Consider the following 20,477-nt stretch of genomic DNA (forward strand, 5'->3'; position numbering starts at 1 on the left):
TTGCTGGAGGCGGAAAGGGAAGATGCAGACGATTCCAGAGGAAGTTCAGCCTTGAAGTTCAGCACTGGGATAATGAGCAAGAATCCTTAGCTTCTCTCCCTTTGTGCCCTGAGTGCAAAATGCACAGTACAGTCTGCTTAACTCCTTCGCTTCCAGGAGCAAGCTAAGATGCAAAGAGATAGGGAAACAAAAAGAAGCATCTTCCACGGAAGTCCATCTATTCTATATTGGTAAGAGAGCACGAGGTATTGAGAATATACTGGCAAAGTAGAAGTCTCTCCTGGATACTTTCACACTCTTTTCCTCTTCCAGGATATCTCGTAAAATAATGTTAACCATGCAGCTGCTGCAAATAGATTTCTTGATGGACTTCTCATGAAAGAATGGATTGTGGAATGAAATCTTCATTTGTGTCTGGTGATGAGATAAACTGTAAATATTACAAGGCTATTGTTCCAGGCTCCTTGAGTATTTGAGACTTTTTCCTTTTTATTTCATTCCTCTTGCTGCAGCAGTGAGCTTCCCTTAGCTGCTCTCTTGTGCTGGACACCATTAGGGCAGGGCTGAAGATGAAGTTGATGCTTTCTGCACCATCACAAGTGTTATGTGTGACGAGTAGCATGCAGGGATGGTGTGCTGGGATCTTGCCGAGGAGATTCAATGGCCACTGACAGCTTCACAGTGGCAAAGGATATGGACTCAGAATAATTAAACAACTGTGTCTCATTGCAGCTCATGACAGCTTCCAGATGCTGCTGTAAGTGATTCCAGACGTGTTTTTCAGAACCTCTGGTTGTTGAATGCATCCACGCATTGGGAGGGTGAGAGCTACATCCTATTCCAGAGATGCATGTGGCACCGTGTCTTTCTCCTTTGGACTTGAATGGTGGGGATGAGACCAGCAGCATTCAAGAGTACACCCAAAGGACAAAGCCTTTTGCATGTCCCTCCAGTAACTCTGTCCTTTTAAGAGCTCACAGATTTGCATAACCCTGCAGTTGACCAGGGCACAAAGGATTGTCTCTGTATATTGCCTGTAAAACCATTTCCTTCCTTATGCACAGTTACTTTCAGTGCCCACTGTCTCCCTCAGTGGAAGACGGGAGTGGGAGACATGCAGACCCAAAGGGACCTTAGTGATTATCCTGTCTAACAGCACGGAGCCGGGAATTTCTTTTGGTTACTCTCATGCCTGGCCTGATACCTCCCCCTGCTGTTACTTTCTGTTTGCAACTCAGCATCCAGCTCCATCCCCGCTCTCGCTTGCTCCTGCTGAATATTTTATAATTCCAGAGCTGAGGTCAGAGCCTGGCATGATGCAAGTGGCAAGAGAGCAGAGGTGGGACGGTGGGTTTACAGCATTAAGACTCCACAGAGCAGGAAGATGACTTTAAATGGAGATCGTGGCCTTGGCATCCTGGATGAGCTCTCTGTGTGGGGGAAGACTCAGAAGGCAGAGGGCTTCAGCTCTGGGAACCCGAGTTCAGGAGCCAGAAGGCCCTTCTGGTACTGACTGCAGGCACTTCTCTCGGTTTCCCCATCTTTAGGATAACAGCACCTCTCCATCTGCCTCCTAGGGCTGGGTTTTAAGAGATTGATTTGCTAAGCTCTGCATGGTTGATATTTTGGGGTTTTTTTTTCATGATAGTTTAAGTACTCAGTCTCAGTGTCATTAAAAGCCTTCTTTTGTCCTTCCCAGCATGAACACTTCTAGGCTGAGATTGGGTTATATTGCAGTGTTTTTGAAGTAACCAGTATAATGATACAATTATAGGAGAATACAGGAAGGAAGAAAAGTAACAGAAGTGTTATTCATCCTCATTCAAGCCCCTTCACTGTACCATGATACAAAACAGGCAGGCAGTTGGACCAAGGTGTGCAGAGACTAACTGTATTCCCTCTGGCTTGTGCGCAGGAGCTGCTAGGCTAGTAATGGTGTTACACTGTCCGTGGGGGTGTCCCAGAGAAACAGAGTAACACAGGAGTGTCAGATCTTGGTCAAAGGGACAGTTTTGATTGCATGGTGATCCAGCATCCAGCACAACGGGTGCCCATCCCAGCTGGCTGCCATCCTACGAAAAGTAACTATTGCTTTCCAAAATGAAAATAGCTATAATATAGTAATAACAGTAGAGAGGGAAAGACAGACAAATGAGAGGTAGAAGAGGGCATGCAGTGATGATTTGGTCCATTATGGTAGAGAAGTTCAGCCTGAATTCTTCAGCAAAGCTCAGAGGCATTTGGGTCTCTTATTTTCTCAGGTTTCCTCAGCTCTTGGCTCATGCTGCAGCAGTGAGAGGTTATGCTTGTGTGTTGGCTCCAAGGCTCTGCTCTGGAGGATTGCCATCTGGTGGTCTTCTGTTGGCAGGGTATGGCTGTAGTGAGTGGTGAACTGGCATTTTGCAGCCCTGCGTTGTTTTCCTGTGCGACTTGGCTCATCTGTGGTCCCTCTGGAACGCTGGCAGGGCAGAGGCACCTTTGCTAACTCCAGGCCAGGCAGGCTGCGGAGTGAAGCTGCACGTTTTTAAATGGTTTTCCAGTGGTACGTGTACTTTTTTACAGATGATGAATCCTGCTTTGTGTAAGAGTTTGCAAAATTATAACTTTTTTTAAAAAAAAACTTGTACAAATGCACTAAAAAGCAAAATAATTAGTAGAAGTTGAGGCGTTAGAAAGCAAATGCTGAACAGTCTTATTAAATCAGCACTTAGATGCTAAAGCTGAATGCATTCAAATGAGATGCAAAACTTTTATTTTGTAGCGGCACATCTCAGCAGATGGGTGAATTCTCTGTTTCAGGATGCTGTCAAATGAAGGCTTTGTGGATGTATTCCTGAGGATGCTGTTTCACCCCAAAATTACTAACCAGAGCAGTTCAAGGACATCTGCATTGAGCCATCCGGATAACTTTATGGTATGTGCTTTAACTCTATGAATGTGTTGCTGTTGCTTGGTGGGGAGGGTGACTTAAATAATGGGAAGAGAAGGTAGGGTTGGGGTTCAGATTACGCGGGTTATGCTTTTGTCCATGGGAGAAAGTGGAAGGCACTTCATAAGATGAGACTGGGTAGCCCTGTCTGTGTACATTTGTTTAGAAACATACTTACACTGATACAACAGTAGTGCAATTTCAGTTACCATGAAGTTGGCTACAGTGTTTTACTTTTTAGCTGTAAATGTACTGCTATAAACCGAGCCAGTCCACACAAAGAGTAAATCAGACTGCTTTACAGTGGGTTTAGGAAAATCATACTTTGAGTGATGGAAATCAAACAGAGCTGAGGAACTCTGTGGACTGAGTTGGAGTGAAGACTTCTAGGTTCTCTTTCTGGGACACATGGATGCGATTCATGAGCCTGTTCCTGTCTGTGATGAAGAACCATCCAAGAATATGGATATGCAGGATATTCTTGATAGGCAGGAACCAACTATAAGGCTGGCAGTGACTTAGAAACAGAAGAAAGGAGTGACCTAGAGTTAGGCAAGATGGTTTCTTTAACAAGCATTAAAGACTCATCCCAGGCTCATTCCCTAGTCTTCTGTTCCCCCATTTTATATGGCAAGCAGCAAAGTCTGTATCTGACACTGTTACTATGAGCCTATTGCACCTTCAGAGTTTTACTAACTTCTTTGAGCAGAAGGATGCAGACATTGGCTATGATTTTATTTGGTCCAGCTGGTGAACCTGTCCTTGGCTTGTCAGGAGACAAGGGAAAATGCTCTGTTTCGATGAGTAGAGATCCTGCAGGGAAAGACTATGACACAAGACATCTGGTTGCATTTGGAGTGCTGCCCTGAAAATCACTCTTATTTCCCTAGACGTATCTCATCCTTCATCTTTGCCTCCAATTCCCCCCATGTAAAGAAAATGATAGTGTTGCGTGATCCGTGGATGCTGTGAGAGTGAATCCACTAGTACTTGCAGGGCACTCAAATCCTGCGGTAACATACTCAAAGAAAAGCCAACCAATAAAGAAAGTGATGAATAACACAGGCCAATATAAACGATTTCTTGGATGTGGTACAACACAGTTTTAATGACTCATGGTCTCGTGTAGTGTAAAATAACACCATCACTTCTGACAGAACAATAGTTTCATATTGCGTCATGCATCAAGAGCTCACAGACTTATGCACAAGACAAACTTTTGTTTTATACCCGTATGCTTTGCAGCCTTCTGCCCCTCTGCTTCATAAAGATTTAAGTGGGGTTTATTCCAACTTTGCAGCAAAGCCGGTGTTTCTTCCTGAAGATTAGTAATTAGATCCTGTGGTAGCACTTAGATATTTTGATGATGGGTCCTTTAAAAGCATCTTAGATTAGATAGTCAGATAGGAATGCATGATAATAAACTGAGCAGACAGGGCCATGTGCTGAGTTACTCGTTATCACTTCAATCCATTTTGAATTGTGTGAACATGCCGACACTAGAAAGGGAAAAAAGTGGGCTTTTTAAAAATAATCTTCTTTTTTGCTCTCCATAATTGATTATATACATACGTTACTGTAGACAGATTCAGAAGAAAGGACAAGGAATAAGTCATTTTACCTTTGCCTGTCTTTTGCTGTCTTTGCTTAAAAAATGTAGAGTTTAAATAGATACAACAATCCTCTGAAAGTCTAAATTACATTCTATTAAAAACTTTATTAATGAGCCCTCTGTGAAATGCCAGCTCTGGGTGCAGGGAGGCAGGCTGGGTTTCAATGGATTTTGGTTGGAGCTGTGCTGCCTCCAAACACAGGATTGGGCATTTATAGAGGGGAACCTGATCCCAGAAAGGCACTGCGGGATGCCATTCACAGTTATGATTAGAAATGTCCCAGGAATGCATGGGGAAGGATGAGTGTACAGTCTGCCTTAAACAGTGCCAGCATGGCCTCTAGCTCTCTCAGAAGTAGCCAGATGGTATTGTCTTTTTTTCCCAGTTATTTTGATTCGACAAGGTTGTCTTTTCCATGTGTTCAATGGTAACAGCTCATTCACTCAGTCTGGCTGCAGAGGACCTGGGAGAGGGGCAACTGACTCAAATCTTTTCTGTGGGATCCTTTCAGGGTCTGCTGCCGTCCCCGTTCCCCAGTGCTGGCATGCAACAGCCTGCTGCGGTGCTCCGACAAGCAGGGAAAAACACAGGGACACCATCCAGTAACTTTTCAGCCTGACATCCAAATTTCCACAACCATCTCTTTCCAGGCTCTGCAACCAGCAACTAAAGAACCTCTACAAGGGGCTTCCCCTTCTCTTGCCAGTGTGGTAAATTTAAAGTTTTGAGGTCATTGTGCAAAGACATAACACCACTGCAGCACTAATAACATCATTACTAGCTTTAAGCCTGCCAACAGGTTAGTGGTTGAGTTTAATTTCTTCAGCTATTTGTCAGTTATCTCCAGATAGGCTTTGATTATTTTTCCCCCCGACATGCAGACTTTGTGCTTTGTTGGGCATACTTAGCTTTGAGCTTTATTCACAAGGAGCCCTAACCCAGCTTTGCATCAATTGAATATCTAATTTTTAAAAAAATTTAAATCCCGTTTTTTAAAAAGGACTTGCAATTGCAAATTTTGCCAGAAGGGGGAATGGTAGCTCCATCTCCCAACAGCTGCTCTAGCCCAACTGGCAGGCATGTACTTCTTAAAAGCTTTGGATTCAGTTAGTCCTTTCACTCTTTCTCTTGAGGCAGCTGCTGGAAAGAACTCTTGGTAGCATTCAGAATAGATTAATTATTCTATTAGATCAGTTTTACCAAAACCCAATGATTCTAAAAAATCACATCAGGTCTGAAGTGATTCTAAGTACTTATTTAAAATCATGAAGCTTTTATTATTACAGATGCTGCTTGAAAGAAGCATCTTTTTCTTTTTTGTTCTATCTTTTGGTGGTTTAGCTTCTCAGCAGTCAGAGTTTATCTGACAGAGATGTGATTATATTTCTAGTAACACAACTCAGGAAGCCGGTACTTTAAGATGAATGTCAGCTACATTCTTGCAATGAATTATCGAGTCAGAAACACTTCAGACCTCAACAGTCTTGGCCACCTGAAGAGATTATTTGGTGAGGCTACATTTCAGAGGCATCGATCAAGATGCAGGCCCCACATGTAAAGTTGCTTCTTTTCAGGTGTACAGGCAACTCTCCAGAGAGCTGTCTGAGCAGAGAACAGCAACCAAAAAGGTAGAGGTACTTTGCAACTTTTCTGGGGTCACAGGGCTGGCAAGTGGCAGAGCCAGGAGTTGCATCCATCTCCTGAAACAGAGTTTGCAGAAAGGACCATGCCTTCCCAGGGCACAGCAATGATCGCTTATTAATTGTTCAGTTTAGCAACATTATCTGCCTCTCCTGTTTTTTACTTCTCCATGCCCTCCCTTCACCCAGAAATTCAAACCACAACAAATTCTGTACCTTTTTCTGGGGAAGAGAAGTCTTCAGAGAGACTCACAGCCTTAAATGTAATGGAAACATTTGCTAATGAATGAGCCCTCGTTATACATGTTACAAGGAAACACTTAATTGACAGTGGCCACCGGATAACAGGGTTTAATTAATAAATCTAGGTGGCGTCATGTACACCACAGGAAGGGATTACAGGGGTTAATGCGTCTGTCTGTTGGACTTTTATGGAAGAGTTGTGTTGCCTGTCTTTTAAGATGAATAACTCGCATGTCTGTGTCCCAGCACTTGCAAAAAGGAGAGTCAATTGGTTATGAGAACACAGCAACCCTGTCTGGATGTTTGAACATGAGTTGGATGGCATCTGAGGCTGAAGGAGACCAAAGGGACATTTGTTTTCTTGCCTCTTTAGCCAGCATCTGGGTTTCTATGGTTCTGTCTATTCTAACCACACACACCACCCTGTGTTTGACAAACATTCTTCTCAAACGTAGCATTTTAATGACTCGTTCATTAGTGCCTCAGACAGACCGTCAGCACCCACCACAACAATACTAGCAAGCTTTAGCAGCAAGCCATGCAAAACAGGGATTCTCAGCTGATGGATATTGATAACTATATTGAAAATGTAGTGAAGCTGTGCTGACCTACCTCCGCCTACCACTAATACAGTGACTCCATGGCCGCTGAAAGCAGGGCTCTGGAGATCCCACTGAAATCTGTCACAGAAGACAGGCTGCTGTTACTCTGACCTGCAAGCCGCTCTTCAAGTTTGCAGTGTAGTGCAAAAAGGTCAGAAAGAGTCCAGGACTTCTCATCAGTCTGTCTTTTGATAACATTGTCTTCCTCTTCTATTTGCATGTATTTATAATGGTTATAAGTGCTCATTTTAGAGCTGAGAGCATTTATTTGTTTGTAAATTACTGTGGGGTAACATTCACAAATATACCACCAGCCCAGGAACGCTTCACCTTTACCCACTCTGCAGATTGCTTGGGTGCTAGTCACCAAGACCTCAAAAATCCCCTTCAGAGGAGAAGGAAAGCAGCAGCTGACAACATGTACCTTTGCCCAAGAGACCTGTATCTCCTAATATGAGTTGGCTAAGCCCTGCGGAAGCAAACAGAACCAGCCTGATTTATCCCAGCCCACAACCCAGGCTGCACGTCTACTGTTACTTATGTGTACAAAGTGACAACTGGGCACTAGATGAACAAAACTGCTCTCTGCTCGAAGTAGTGCCCTGTATCAAGTGAGCCCTTTGGAACATGGCAGAGTTGTTTGTACTCCTGTAGGAAGAAGTACCTTGTAGCAATGTGGCCGTACCAGTTCTGCTTAAAACAATTAGGAACAGAAAACCCTTTAACCTGCTCTTTGCCTTTCCCAACAACCATTTGTGGCTTACCAGTACAACTGAAGTCATGTTCCTTCGCCTGATTAAGATTGTCATTGTCCTGCCTTTACTATATATATGTATAAAAATCACACTGGAAGTTTAAAGAAGGAACTTTTCACAAGGATGCTGCTCTAAGCTCACAGCAGGTTTTTATTGTTAAGCAGTTACTTATCCTGATTCAACTAAGAGAACAGCTGGACCATGGAGACCTAATTAGCTGGTAATTATTCTCATCTGGATCACAAGACAGATCATTATCCAGTATCAGTATAGTCCCATTGCAGGCAATGGAACAGGATTAATCTGTTAAACTGGATCCTGTTCACAGTCCTAATATTCTGGAAGACCCTGGGTGTTTTCCCACTCACATCTGCAGAAACATAGCAGCTAATGGTGAGTGGTAAGTGGAAGACTGAAGTGAAGGTAGTATTGCTGTAGATGACTGATTGGCCAATGCAGGTCAAAGCAGCAGCACACACAGAAAACACCAGAGGGACACAGAACAGCTCCTGAAGTCAGCCACCTGCCTCATCTTCCCTAACCAGCCCCCTCCACGCAGTCATTCAGATTCCTCTCCTTCCTAAGATCTCTGTTTGCTTCTTAGCTCTCACACCTCCTTTCACACTTCAATGTGTGAATGCCCTCAGCTCCCTCATCTCGCTTTGTTACAGCATCCACAAGCTGCTTTGATTATGGGTAAAGTTAAGACAGAAAGCTGTCACGCTGGAATGGACCAAGAGCTGCTGTAAGCTGGTTGGTGTACATGGAGTTGATAACTTGTTTTGCTCTACCCAGATCAGCAAGGTTAGCTCTACTTATTGGTGTCTAAATTACACCCTTGAGTTTGGAATTAGTTGTACATCAAATGTCCATGTTCAGGCAATTACACTGCAACAGAAACACCTGCTAGTTTACTGTCAAACTTTCCAGTTAGTGATGCTTTTGCCATTTATTGTCAGCCCCATCCTTCTCACCCCAGCTGCCCATCCATGTCTGCCCAGAAGCTTTTTTTCTGAAAGAATTGTAGCTGAGATGCTGCATGCTTCCTTTATATGCTATTTGTTATCCTGCTGTATTAGATAAGAAGAAAGCCTATTTCCATCATTCTAGGAGCAGACACATCACTGTAAAAAAAAAATAAATCAAGCTAAAGTAAGCTGGTTCATTGTTAATAATCACTAACAGGCTCTGAAGTGGTCAAGAGTTGAAAAGAAGCTTGTTTTACTACGAGAAGTTTTGTATCTTGGTTTGCTCTCTAGCTGCAGCTGAATCATTTCTTTCTGCTTACTTGATAGAAGACTTCCACGTGCCAATGTACATACCCACTTTAATGCTTCTGTTTTCCTAGGCATTTAGTATTCTTCTGGACTCTAGAGCTACAATGGTGGTAAATAATTACTTTAACTTAAAAAGACAGAATAGGATGCAAAGAAGAATTACTACCAAAGAGTCTCAGAGCGCTCCCTGACCCCTTTGTAGCTCATAGGGAACTATCTGATCTACAAGAGGGATCTATGGCTAATGAAAATAAAGTTCTATTAGCTCACATTAAGTCTTGGAATATTCTTCTTTTAGTGCTAGAAGATACAGTGGTTTTACATTCAGCATTAAGAAAAAAAAAAAAAAAAAAAACAACCCAAAAACAAAAAACAGAGAAAGAGCTCTGTATAGTAAAGCAGAGCCTAAAGATGTCCTTACCATACAGTCTCAGCCTTTTCATCTTCATGGTATCCTTTCAGGCTACTATTGTGCAATTGTAGTCTAAAGAGACTCATTTTATGTTGACTTTACCTATTCTACTAGCTAGAATGCTTTGTTTTCAACTTCCAAGACTAACATTGACTTATTACCACAGTATAACTAGCAACCATAACTATCACTTAGTTATGTTTCTCTAAAGCTGTCCTGTCCCCTTTTTATAGCGCAGAAGACACTTAGCACAATGACCTCTAATAATGACCTCTAATAATTAGTGCTTGCAGGTGAAAATGCAGGGGCGTGGGCACCCTTAAAGGGGAAAGATGAGCTTTCCTTCTGGATTTTTTTTTTAGCCAGAGTTCTTTTTTCTTTCTTTTCCTTACAGCAGGGAGATCTTCAGAGTAAAACGTGAGATGCTAAACAGGGAGGAAGGTACTGCCTCCACTCTGATAAGATAATAATGAGAAGATATTAGGAAAAGAGGGGCTACAATAGAGCTAAGCGATGAAGAATTTTAAATGTAAGACATTAGTGTGGGAAGAAATGTTAATGGTAGATTGGTGGCAAAGTAGTAGACAGGTAGCAGAAACAGGCTTTCAGGTTGAGTCTAGAAAGCTTTCTTTTCTGTGTTAGACATGCTCTTCAATTGCTGCTGTGTCTGTCTGCAGCAAGCTGGAGAGTGAAACTTTATTTACCCTAGGAAACCTTTGAAATAGGTGGAAGGCAAATGGGAACAGTTCTTCCTTGCAAACAGATGTGATCAAGGTCTGTGCAGTCTGAGTTAAGCCCTGAATAAAAGACACTGTGCCTATGATCGGTTAGTAGCTAGTACTAGGCTTGAGGCCCCCAGAAGTGGTAAGGTCCCTGGCAGTGGGGATTGAGGCGTTTCAGAATGCTGTTAGAAAAGGGCTGTTAAGGGTGTTTTAGAGAGCAGGCAAGGGAACAGGTAATGGTGGGAAGAGAAACAGCTCAGGGTCAAGCATAAAGCTGAGATTATAGGCAGAAAATTGGGACGTCTGAGTCAAGGAGCTTGGAGGTGCTCCTTAAATGCAAGGGGATCGGACACATGCACCAGTTGTTTGATGTCCTGCTCCCCCATTTCCATTGATAGCACAGGAAAAGCTCTATGGCTTAACCATTGGCACCAGGGGCTTAACAGCTATGGGTATTTTAACATCCTAATTATACTGAATGGCAATTGAATTATAGTTGATTTCTCTCTGTTCCTCATGGGTACTAGCTCTTTTGTCTGAACCCTAGGCTGGGGGCAGCGTTTGTCCCTGCGTGGAGCTGGGATCATCCAAACGGCTCCATCTGAAAACGTGCTGCAGCGGGCAGAAGGGAGGTGAGGCAGAGCTGGTCCCCGTGGAGGTGAGCAGTGGCACAACCTGACTGATTGCAGATTCCTCTGGGTGCCTCAGCTGCTGTTAAGCAATCCAGAGTGTGACAGATTTGCTTCCAGAACAGCATTGGTGCAGACAGGTCATTTTTCAGGGCCAAATCTTTTAGTCCAAGGCTACTCTGAGGGACTCAGTGTTATGAGTAGTTCTGACTGGGCTGGGGCTGATGAATCTGAGTGTACTGCAGGCAGCCCCGCTGCCTGTGCATAGTCCCCCAAATACCCTTAGAGCTGCGTGCTGGTTCCCAGCTGATGTTGAAATACCCAACTGCTGCAACCCAGGCAACAAATCCTTCTGGGAATGGCATTGTTCTTCAGCTGAAGGCCATGAAACTGATTCCTGAGCTGTTCCACAGGTAGGAGCTTTATGCAGACTTCGTGGCAGCTCAAGGAAGGACCCTGAGCATCACAGGTAGCCAAATTAGGCACTTATAATAGGAGGGAGAAACTCCTCTGTTTCAGACATCAAACACTGGCTTCCATGCATACAGCAAGCCCTTTGCCTGTGAGCAAGCTACCTCAGAAGAGTACATTTGGCCAGCACCTCTGAAAGGAGTTTTTCTCTCTAGCTGAGGTATTGCTCTTTCCTTGTTTGGAAGGAATGAATCTATTTATAGGCGTGATGAGGCTCTGCTTCTTGGAAATCTCTCTGCCCTTCTCTCAGCATTAGGCAATGAAAGTCCTAGCCTCACCTGTGAACCCTAGGGACCCAGCAGTGCTACGGTAAATTCTGGCATGCTGTTATTTATTGACTCCCAGAGCCTCTTGTCTCTCCTTGTTTGTCCTTGTATTAATTAAGTGCAAGTCTATCTGCTCCAGTGAATTGCAGCAGCACGGTGCCTGGGTAAGTGAAGAGCGAGACCTGAGCTCTTGTAGTCTGCTGTGATAGCTGTGCTCCTTGCAGGGAATTCCTGGCCCTGCAGCCTGCTTGGGAGGGGAAGGCAGAGCAGTTCACGTAGGACACAGCAGCTGGGCGCTCTCTGGGGATGGTGGTCTCGGTTTCTTTTGAATGCCTGTGCAAAGATCCATCTGCAGGTTTGGCTTTAGGGTCCTGCAGAGCCCAGAATGATGAAGGCTGTCTAGAAACCGTTTATAAAGATAAGTACTTGATGGCATCAATAACTCCCTCTGGGCTTCTTGCAGGCTGAGATAGTGGCAGATTGTCAAAATTACTTAACATCCTGGAACACCACCCATTCCAGTATGAATAGGCTTCTTGTGTACAACTCACATGATTATGGTGTTTTTCTGGTGTCTCTATGGAGACTGGAGACATTCTTGTGGTCTATTGGTTTGGGATACTTTTTCTTCTCTGCTTTCAGGTAAATTCTCTTGTAGGAAAAAAAAAGAAAACAAACAGATATAATCCTCGTGAATAATGGAGAAAGCATCAGTCACAGAACACCAAAACATTCTGGCCTCTTTTATAGAAGGAGTTTGAAATATTTTGATTTCTTCTTTTTTAACACACTACCATCCAGCTTGGCAAAGATTTAGCAAACCTTGTGCAAAAAAATAATTGGCCTTAGGCAAAGCTGGATGAAGCAGTGAGCATTCACATGTGGATCCTCATCCCAATTAGGCTAGAGTCTGGATTAAAGAGTGAAGCAGTGTTAGATTTGGGAAGCCTTCCATGCCAAAAATGGGGGGAGCTTTTTCAAGGTGTTCCAGTCCCTAACACCCGTTCTCATGAGATTGGATACTTCCCCTTACCGTTGGCTCCAGTCCCTCTAGGAAAGGGGGTTAAATGAGATTTTTGTTATCTCATCCACATTAAAATAGGGGTCTTGGGTTTTTTGGCATTGTGGAGAGGACAGCAACGTGGGTGGGATGATGAAGAGATGGTTATGCAGCGTGGAGTTCCCTGGTGAACTGGATGCATGGGGAAACCACTGTTTATTGTCCCAGTAATATTTGGAATTAATAGTAGGGGACCAGGCACATCTGTCTTGCCCAAACTGGACCCTCAGGTGTTGCGCTTAGGACCGTAGTGGGAACGGTGGCCTTCTGTGATATTCTCCAGGATTTTTTTCTTCCGCAGCCGTGGGCCTGTCCATGACTGGTATGATCTGCTACCTCTGTTCCACAGCAAGTCCCATGGCTGTGTCTTACTGCTCAGGATGACACAGAAAGCTCCTTTGCATTCCTGGTTGCCGCTCCCAAAATCCTTAGCCCTAGTTTACAAGTCCAGGTTCTAGCCTCTTAGCTATAGCATGAAAAAACAAATCCCCACTTGCTGAAAGATGGCATATGTTTCTTGGCGTAAACTCAGGTGTACGTGTATCTATACAACACCCAGAAAATCAGAGCCACCCCATAAATATCTCTCTAAATGCCTTCAGTTCTGCCAGTGAGTCTGTCTCAGGATTCATAATGATTTATTCTATCCGGTTTGGTGTGTTCTTTGGTGCGTAGTGGCAAGGCAACACCCCCAGTGAGCTCATGGAAACCACTCCAACCACCACCGCCAGTGGCAGGATCTGGTTTGATTTTGGTAGCAACAGAGCCTGGGAAAAAAAAAAAGAAGCTGCTCTGGTGTTCTGTGCCCCTGCAAAGAGGTAACTGGAAAAATGTTGAGGCACTGTCTCACAGCCCCCAGCGCCGCTGTGGGGAAAAAATGAGGTCACAGGAGGAAAATACAGAGATTTAGATTTAGATTATGCTCTCCAGAGAGTGCGTGTTGTTGAGTGAGGTCTAGCTTCTGTCCTGAGGGTTAACAGAGGGAGCCTCTGCCTCAGTTTCTCTGCATGTAGATCTGAAACCCTACCTAGGTCTCCTTTCTAATGGACTTTACAATCTGTGATGAGCTTTCTGCCTTGTGTGTTCTGAGCCTGCTATCAGCACTGATAAAAATTACTGTTAGCTGTACTAGTACTTTAAAGCAGAGCATCTTAGCTAATTTGGGGACTAGCCAAGGGCTTCATTAACATGATAAATACCATTATACTCTGTTTCTAGATGATTCAAAGTTGGCTCTGAGTCAAGGGAGAAGAGTTTTAGGGCTTGCAGCAGAGCAGCAAGAAATGAAACAAAGGCGTCCCAATTGATAGTTCAGCTTTCAGTATAGTTTTATTGAAGAAAGTAAGGCAAGACTTGGTTTATTTTGACCATGTCAAGGGCTACTTTGTAGTGCTGCTGCCACAAGCTCAGGTCAGTCCGTTAAGGGACAAAACCTGCTCACAGAGCCAGGGCTGGACCGTGCAAATGCTGCAGCATCACAGTGGGGTAGGAGGAATAGGAGGAGAATCACTTGGGCTTGGTGTGAGGTCTGTTGACACTTTAAGAAGTTGCAGACAGATTTAAAGGTGACATAAATAGTTTAACTGTGAGGTTTTGCGACAGGCTTCGTAGCTTTGGGAGCTGGAGAAAAAATTCCAATGAAACCGCTGGACTTGGAGCAGTCCTATTCCACAGTCACTTAGGCCAGGAGTGAAATCTGCTTGTAAAGATAAGCTGGAAGCAACAGCCTTCCTGAAGCCTGAGCATGGGCAATTCCCTTTCTGCTCTGTGACTGCTATTACATCACACACTTCGGTGCCCAGTGGTGTCATCGTGCCATCTGCAAAAGGGGCCAAGGTGAAGTTCAGAGTCAACAAACACTTCAGTTTCTCTTCCATGCTACGATGGGATCCTGCTTTTACAGAGGTCTTACAGGAGATGGGGGAGAGTCCCTGCACAGAGGTGTCTGTGTGTCTTTCTCTCAAAAAGCATGTCTGCCGGGGGAAGAGAGAGGACTAAAGGGACTCACTGGGTTTACCTTATGTGTGCTGGTTCAGCACATTCTTCCCGGTTATAAAAAAACATAAAACTTTCTGGGCAATGCCGTTTTCTCTGGCCCTGGACAGATACTAGAAACTTGCTTTACTTATGTGAGATGGATGCAGAGATCTTTTGCTCAAAGGGACTTTCATGCTGTGAGGTCTTTCACGCTGAGAGGACAAAGTCTCTGGATTCCCTTGAGCAAAACGCTGGCCCAAATCATGCCTCCCTGTTTCTAGTTACACCAGATTTTTCTATTCTGGATCGGGTATCAAGCCCAATATCATGCTGGAAAAGGCATACACTTAAGATCAGAGTGTTGGTGTTTAACAGGATTGGTTACGTCTGTATGTATTTTCAAAAGTAGCTGGATTGTACTGGAAAAGGGACTTTTTAAAACATGGTAATGTCAGGGGCTTGCAAAAGATATCTTGCCCTTTTGATAAGGAAGAAGGAGTTCAGAATATGAACCAATGCACTTCAAGTTTTCGCGCTTTTTTTTTTTTTGACAGGATGGACAGGAAAAAATTAGGGGGGTTGCATTTTAAATACTTGTTTGAACGTGGGAACTAATGAGCTGAAAACCCACCACACAGAATTCCTTTCCTTAGGCAAATGATCCCAACGTGCTAGGAAGTGTACAAATACAGAAACAGGTAATCACAGTGAGCTAACTCTTCCCTGAGCAGAGCCAGGTACTTGGGTACTGCCTAAATAACAAATATAGTAATACAGCAGCGGCTTAATTCCTATGGCCTTAATCACCATTTCATGATGATTGTGCTGGGACTAAACAAGTCTACTCTAAGGTGCTTAATCATTTTCCTGAGATGCACAGCACCAGTGGGGTTCCAGTATTGCACAAAAAGTGCCTGATAGCACAAATCGTCTCCACATTAACAACAAGTTGTCTCCAGAAACCCTAGTTCGGAAAGTCTCTTGCTGTATCTTCTCTGATTGAACACGAGTGCCCTCCTGGATGATCTGCTTTCAGTTCCTGGTGGAGGGCTGAGCTCCCTGCTCTTCAGTGTGAGCAGCACATTGCTGACTGCCCAGCTCCCGGCCCTGCTATTTTCCTCCTCAATTCTGATCCTGGTTTTACACACAAAACAGACGGCTTCAGTCAGTGCATTGCAGGATCGTGTCCCTTAGATTGATTCCCCCGTTCCTTTTGGCAGAAGGCGTTTGCAGAAATCCTGGTAACTTGCTGCCATTTGTGAAGTGCAGGTGCTGGGCTCACACACGCAGGCTGCGTCAAGTCTTCTGCCCTCCCAACCTTCCTGAACATGCCTTTTGCTTTCCACCCTCTACTACGGCCCCGTTTCTCAACCACCAGAGAAACCTTAGGGAGAAGTACTTATCAGCAAGGCTGTCCTACATGGGAAGAGTACTGGGGGCTCCAACAGCTGCTCGGGGTTTGAGTCCCCTTGGCAGATGTTTGCTATTCCAGCCACTTCATTAATTTTGGAAACAAAACCCCTGATTATTCCCGACCAAAGCACGCCCTTTTTGATTGACAGCCAGTGTGTGTTTCATAAGACATAACCCACTGTATTGCTCTGGCCACTTTTTTTTTGTCTTAAATTAATAAAAGAAAGAAAGTTTCTAGAGACACGCCAGGGTATGCTAATCCCACCCGCCAGTTCATCTCCCTGGGCTCTGGTGAGGGCACTGGTGCTCTGAGAGCACGGGCAGAGGTGCCAGCCCCACATCTCTGGATATCCAGCCCTTCGGATGTGAGAAAGAAACGTTTAAAGACAAGCAGAGACTCGTCCTGCGGTCAGTTGTGTGTGGGTTAGGCGAGCCGGCAGTTTTCTTCCTCTCTTGATTTCTGGGCTGGATCTAGTCAGGCTCATGCAAGACTCTTTGATTTCCAGTGCTTGTATTGTGCTCTTGATTTAGGAAACACTCCTCTGCTGCATCTTGTCGGGTTTTGTGAAGCCAGTAAATGCAAAATTAACTTGGAGTGGGGGTAGGAGGGCTGCAGCTACTGCCCAGACACCAAGAAAACACGGGGGAGGAAAATGCCGTACGCTGCTACTTCAGGATTTAAAACAGTAGCTTGCTCAGGACATTGCTTCTGAAATATTCTTTGCGAGAATTATCAGCAAGCACTAATTGCTTAAGTTAATGTTATTGGTAATTATTTTGTTTCAAAAAAAAAAAAAAAGTCTGAAAAAGAGGCAAAGATAATGTGCTCCTAAGATGTTTTATGTCTGAACTCAGAAGTGAATATCCATAAAGTCACATTCATAATGAAGTCAGCAAATCTCCTTAAATAACTGTGGTTTGTTTAGGAATTAAAGCAATGGTTTAAGTAATTCAAAAAGAGTTGTATCATCGGGGGAAAAAGTCCTTGAACTCCTTAGTTGTTTTTGTTATTCTAGTTAAATTCCTGCTTGTAAGATTGCTTTAGTTTCTCCAAACAAGAAATAAAACCATTCCCAACCAATTTATTTTAAATGAGAATGCCCTTCCAAGGGTTTAATGAGCAAAACGCTTTGTTTTATCTTTGTTTTAATGTAATTTGCTGTGCTGTGTTTTTTAAAACCATGTAACGAGTTTTTAAGAAAAAAGTTCAAAGGATATATCAGAAGTATTATGTTTCCTTGCATCTGCCTTCCAGTTTTGACAGTGCATGGACAACACGAGGATCTTTTTTTTGATTTTAGGGCTCTCCAAATCAGCAAATATATCTCTGAGGTTAAAGCCAAGTGATACTTGTAATTGAAAAAGAAAGTGCTTTTCCAAAAGAGATTAAAGATAGTTTAGAGATTCTTGGAGGGCTTTAAAAAATATAGATCAACATGATAAAAGCTGCTCAAGTAATTTGTGAGAGTTTGAGATGGTAGTTGCCTTCTGCAAAAACAGATTGAGTTTGCTTATAGTAAAGTAAGAGTTTGCTGCCATTTGGATCACCAAAGCATGAAAACTACAGGGTGGCTGATCGTGTTTTGCAGATTATACTTAAATCCTTGTATGAAGCCTGCAAATGATTTTTTTGGGGGGCAGCACATCTCCGTAACGAGCCTCTCTTTACCCGTTTGAAGTTTGCAGCCACAAGTAGTTGTGAGCCGGCTGCGGTTTCTGGAAAACCATGCAGCAACCGGTTAATCAAGAGGACTCCTCCTGAAACGCCTTCCCGTGGAGTGGATAAGGGCTGCGGGTGATTCCCGTGCTAAACCACAGTGACTCCAAACGGGGCGCGGTGCAATTTCTCAGCAAGCTAAAATCCCCATCTGGGAGCCATCCTCCCCGTGCATCGGGGAACCGCCGCAGAGAGGCCACGGAGCGGAGAAATAAAGCTCAGGGCTCAGCCGACCAGGAAAACCAGCTTCGGCAGAGCGGGGGAACCTCGGCACCCCATGCGCTGCCAGTGGGCTCTGTGCGCAAAGAAGGGGCTCAAAGCTCATCTTTGCAAAAACCCAGCAGAGATAAGCCGCGATGTGCCAGTAAATCATCTCAGCCTGGGGACTGAGTAATGCTGCTCCAGTGAAGGCAGCGTTTGCTTCAGCAAGGCACCTATAAATAGTATTATTTTTTCCCTGCTGCTCTCCAGCACTTCATGACTGGGGAATAGGTTTTATGCCGATGGGAGAAAGCTGTAGGGGTTTGGGAAGCAGTGCTCTCCCACCAGTGGTCTGCGTTTGCAGGATGTGCAGCCGTCTGCATTCACAGGATGTGCACTTTTAATTTTTTAAAGTGATTACAGGGTAGAGGGGGGGAAGAGAGAAGAAAGGAAAGAAAAAAAAAAAAAAAAAAGCCAGCCCCAATCTGGAACCTTTCCAGTTTTTTGCACCAAAAAAAAAAAAAAAAAAAAAAAAAAAAAAAAAGACAGGCACACACCCCAGTATCTTAAAATAGCGAGCAGGGAGGGGAGAGGAGCGGGATCCTCCCCGCCCGGCGCAGGGTAACAATGGTGCTCGGCGGGGAGCAGCGGGGCCCTGATTGACAGCCGGGGCGTCCCCAAAAGGACGCGCAGAGATGCTTATCGCCGGGTTTATATAGCGGGGAGCCGGCGCCGCCGCCAGCGCGGCGGGAGCGCAGCACCAGCGCAGCAGCAGCGCAGCGCAGCGGCCACCGGGGCGGCCGCGGGCAGGCTCGGAGGCGCCGGCCGCCCATGCGCAACCGTCCGCGGGCGGCGCAGCCCCGCGCAGCCCCGCGCAGCCCCGGGGCCGGCGGGCGGCCCCGCCATGCACTGCCAACCGCAGCCGCGGCTCGCCGCGCCCGGCCGGGCCAAGGCAGGCAGGCGGCGCTACAAGACCTTCATGATCGACGAGATCCTCTCCAAGGAGACCTGCGATTACTTCGAGAAACTTTCCCTCTACTCCGCCTGCCCGGCCCTCCTGGTCCGGCCCAAGCCGCTGCACTCCTGCGCCGGTAAGCCTGCTCGCCGCGCCCGGCCCGGGGGCTGCGGGGTGGGGGGCCGGGGTCCCCTTCGCAGTGTCCCCCGGGGCTCCTCCGAAGTCCCCAAGTCCCCGCCGCTACCCCCCGTTTCACACCCCCAGCCCGCCCGAAGGCATCGCGTTGGCTCCCCAGGGAAGGGGGATGCTGTTTGGTCCAGCTGCGGGGCACATCTGGGGGGGCGGCGGTGGGGTTCAGCTGGGATCCCCCTCGGGAAGGATCCCCGGGAGCAGGGATCCCTCGGAGAGCAGCCTGGAGCTGCTGCCGTCCGACCCCGGGGGTTGGATTTATCACTGCCAGCTGTGGGAGTACAAAGAAATTAACAGAAAAATGGAGGAAAGGAGAGAAAAAAAAATGCTCGATACGCAGTTTTCCTACTTTACATTCGCCTTTCCTTTGGAAGAAGTTAGGCTGTTTTCTAACAGCAAAGATCTGAAAAATATATTTGTCTGATGATTTTGCAGGCACAGACAGCACAAATAAGCATGTGCAGCTGGCTCTGCCCCGTACGGCTACCACTACTTTTAATCCAACGTGAGCAATTTGGTCTTGACCAAGGGAATTATTAAATTTCACAAACAGATTGGGCTAATGTGAGCTTTTAAAATCCCATGTTAAAAGGAAAAATATCATTCATACGATGCAATCCAGATTTTAAAAAAAGGGGGGAAAAATCCCTCTTTCTGGTGAAGCAGGCTTTTTTTCCAGATTTCTATTCTTCCCATACGGCCACATTTCCAATGGTGACACCTCATGCCTTAAGAGAACCAGATGATGAAACCAAAACTTAAAAATAAATTCTTCATAAAATCATAGTGGTTGAAAAATATTTGCAAAGGGCTAATTCCCAGTGAAATTTTATAAATTCCAAGGTCATAAAATTTATTTTTCCTTTCTTTTTCCTGGGAAAGTTCATTTCATGTTTGTTTTCAGTGGTGTTTAAAAATTGAAGGCCTGTGCTTTGGCTTGGGTTTGTTGGTTTGGTTTTGTATTGCTTGGCTGAATAGAAACCAGAAGGAACTTTTCAGGTCTTAGTAGAGCAGTGCTAGTAGCAAACTTGCTGTTCGGGTAGGCTAAGAGCCCAACAAGTAGAGTACACCCTTGGTCCAAGCGTAAGTCTTCCCCCAACCTCAATATTTATTTTGTAAAAAGTAATTTTTAGCCATCCAGAAGTGATGAGGAGGCCAGATCAGAATTAAGACTCGTGATGATCAGCTTTTGGGAAGAAGTTACATGCATAGCGTGATCCTCATTCAATGTGTATTTCTACTGATCGATTAGTGCGTGGCATTTCTCGCCTTCTCTAAATAATTGCTGACGTTTTTATACCAGAAGATCTGATTGTTAATCAAGATATTGCTGACAGGGGTATTTTTTAGAGCTGATCCTTTACTACCGCACAGACGGTGCAGTTCAGCGCTTGGCCGAAAATAGG

At 44.9% G+C, this 20,477-nt stretch overlaps 1 protein-coding gene across 2 annotated transcripts in view; it reads left to right on the top strand.

Moving 5' to 3' along the window:
- BARX2 (BARX homeobox 2) overlaps nucleotides 1-20,477 on the top strand; it is a 120,955-nt gene that overhangs the window by 22,634 nt on the left and 77,844 nt on the right. For both annotated transcript variants that reach the window (XM_080366633.1, XM_080366632.1), the window contains one exon: nucleotides 1-19,018. This exon is cut by the window's left edge. In XM_080366633.1, the coding sequence (XP_080222759.1) occupies nucleotides 18,832-19,018 (187 nt within the window). In that variant the 5' untranslated portion in view covers nucleotides 1-18,831. The remainder of the gene's footprint in view (nucleotides 19,019-20,477) is intronic.

The sequence above is a fragment of the Falco punctatus genome, assembly GCF_963210335.1.
Source record: "Falco punctatus genome assembly, chromosome: 16".
Taxonomy (NCBI): domain Eukaryota; kingdom Metazoa; phylum Chordata; class Aves; order Falconiformes; family Falconidae; genus Falco; species Falco punctatus.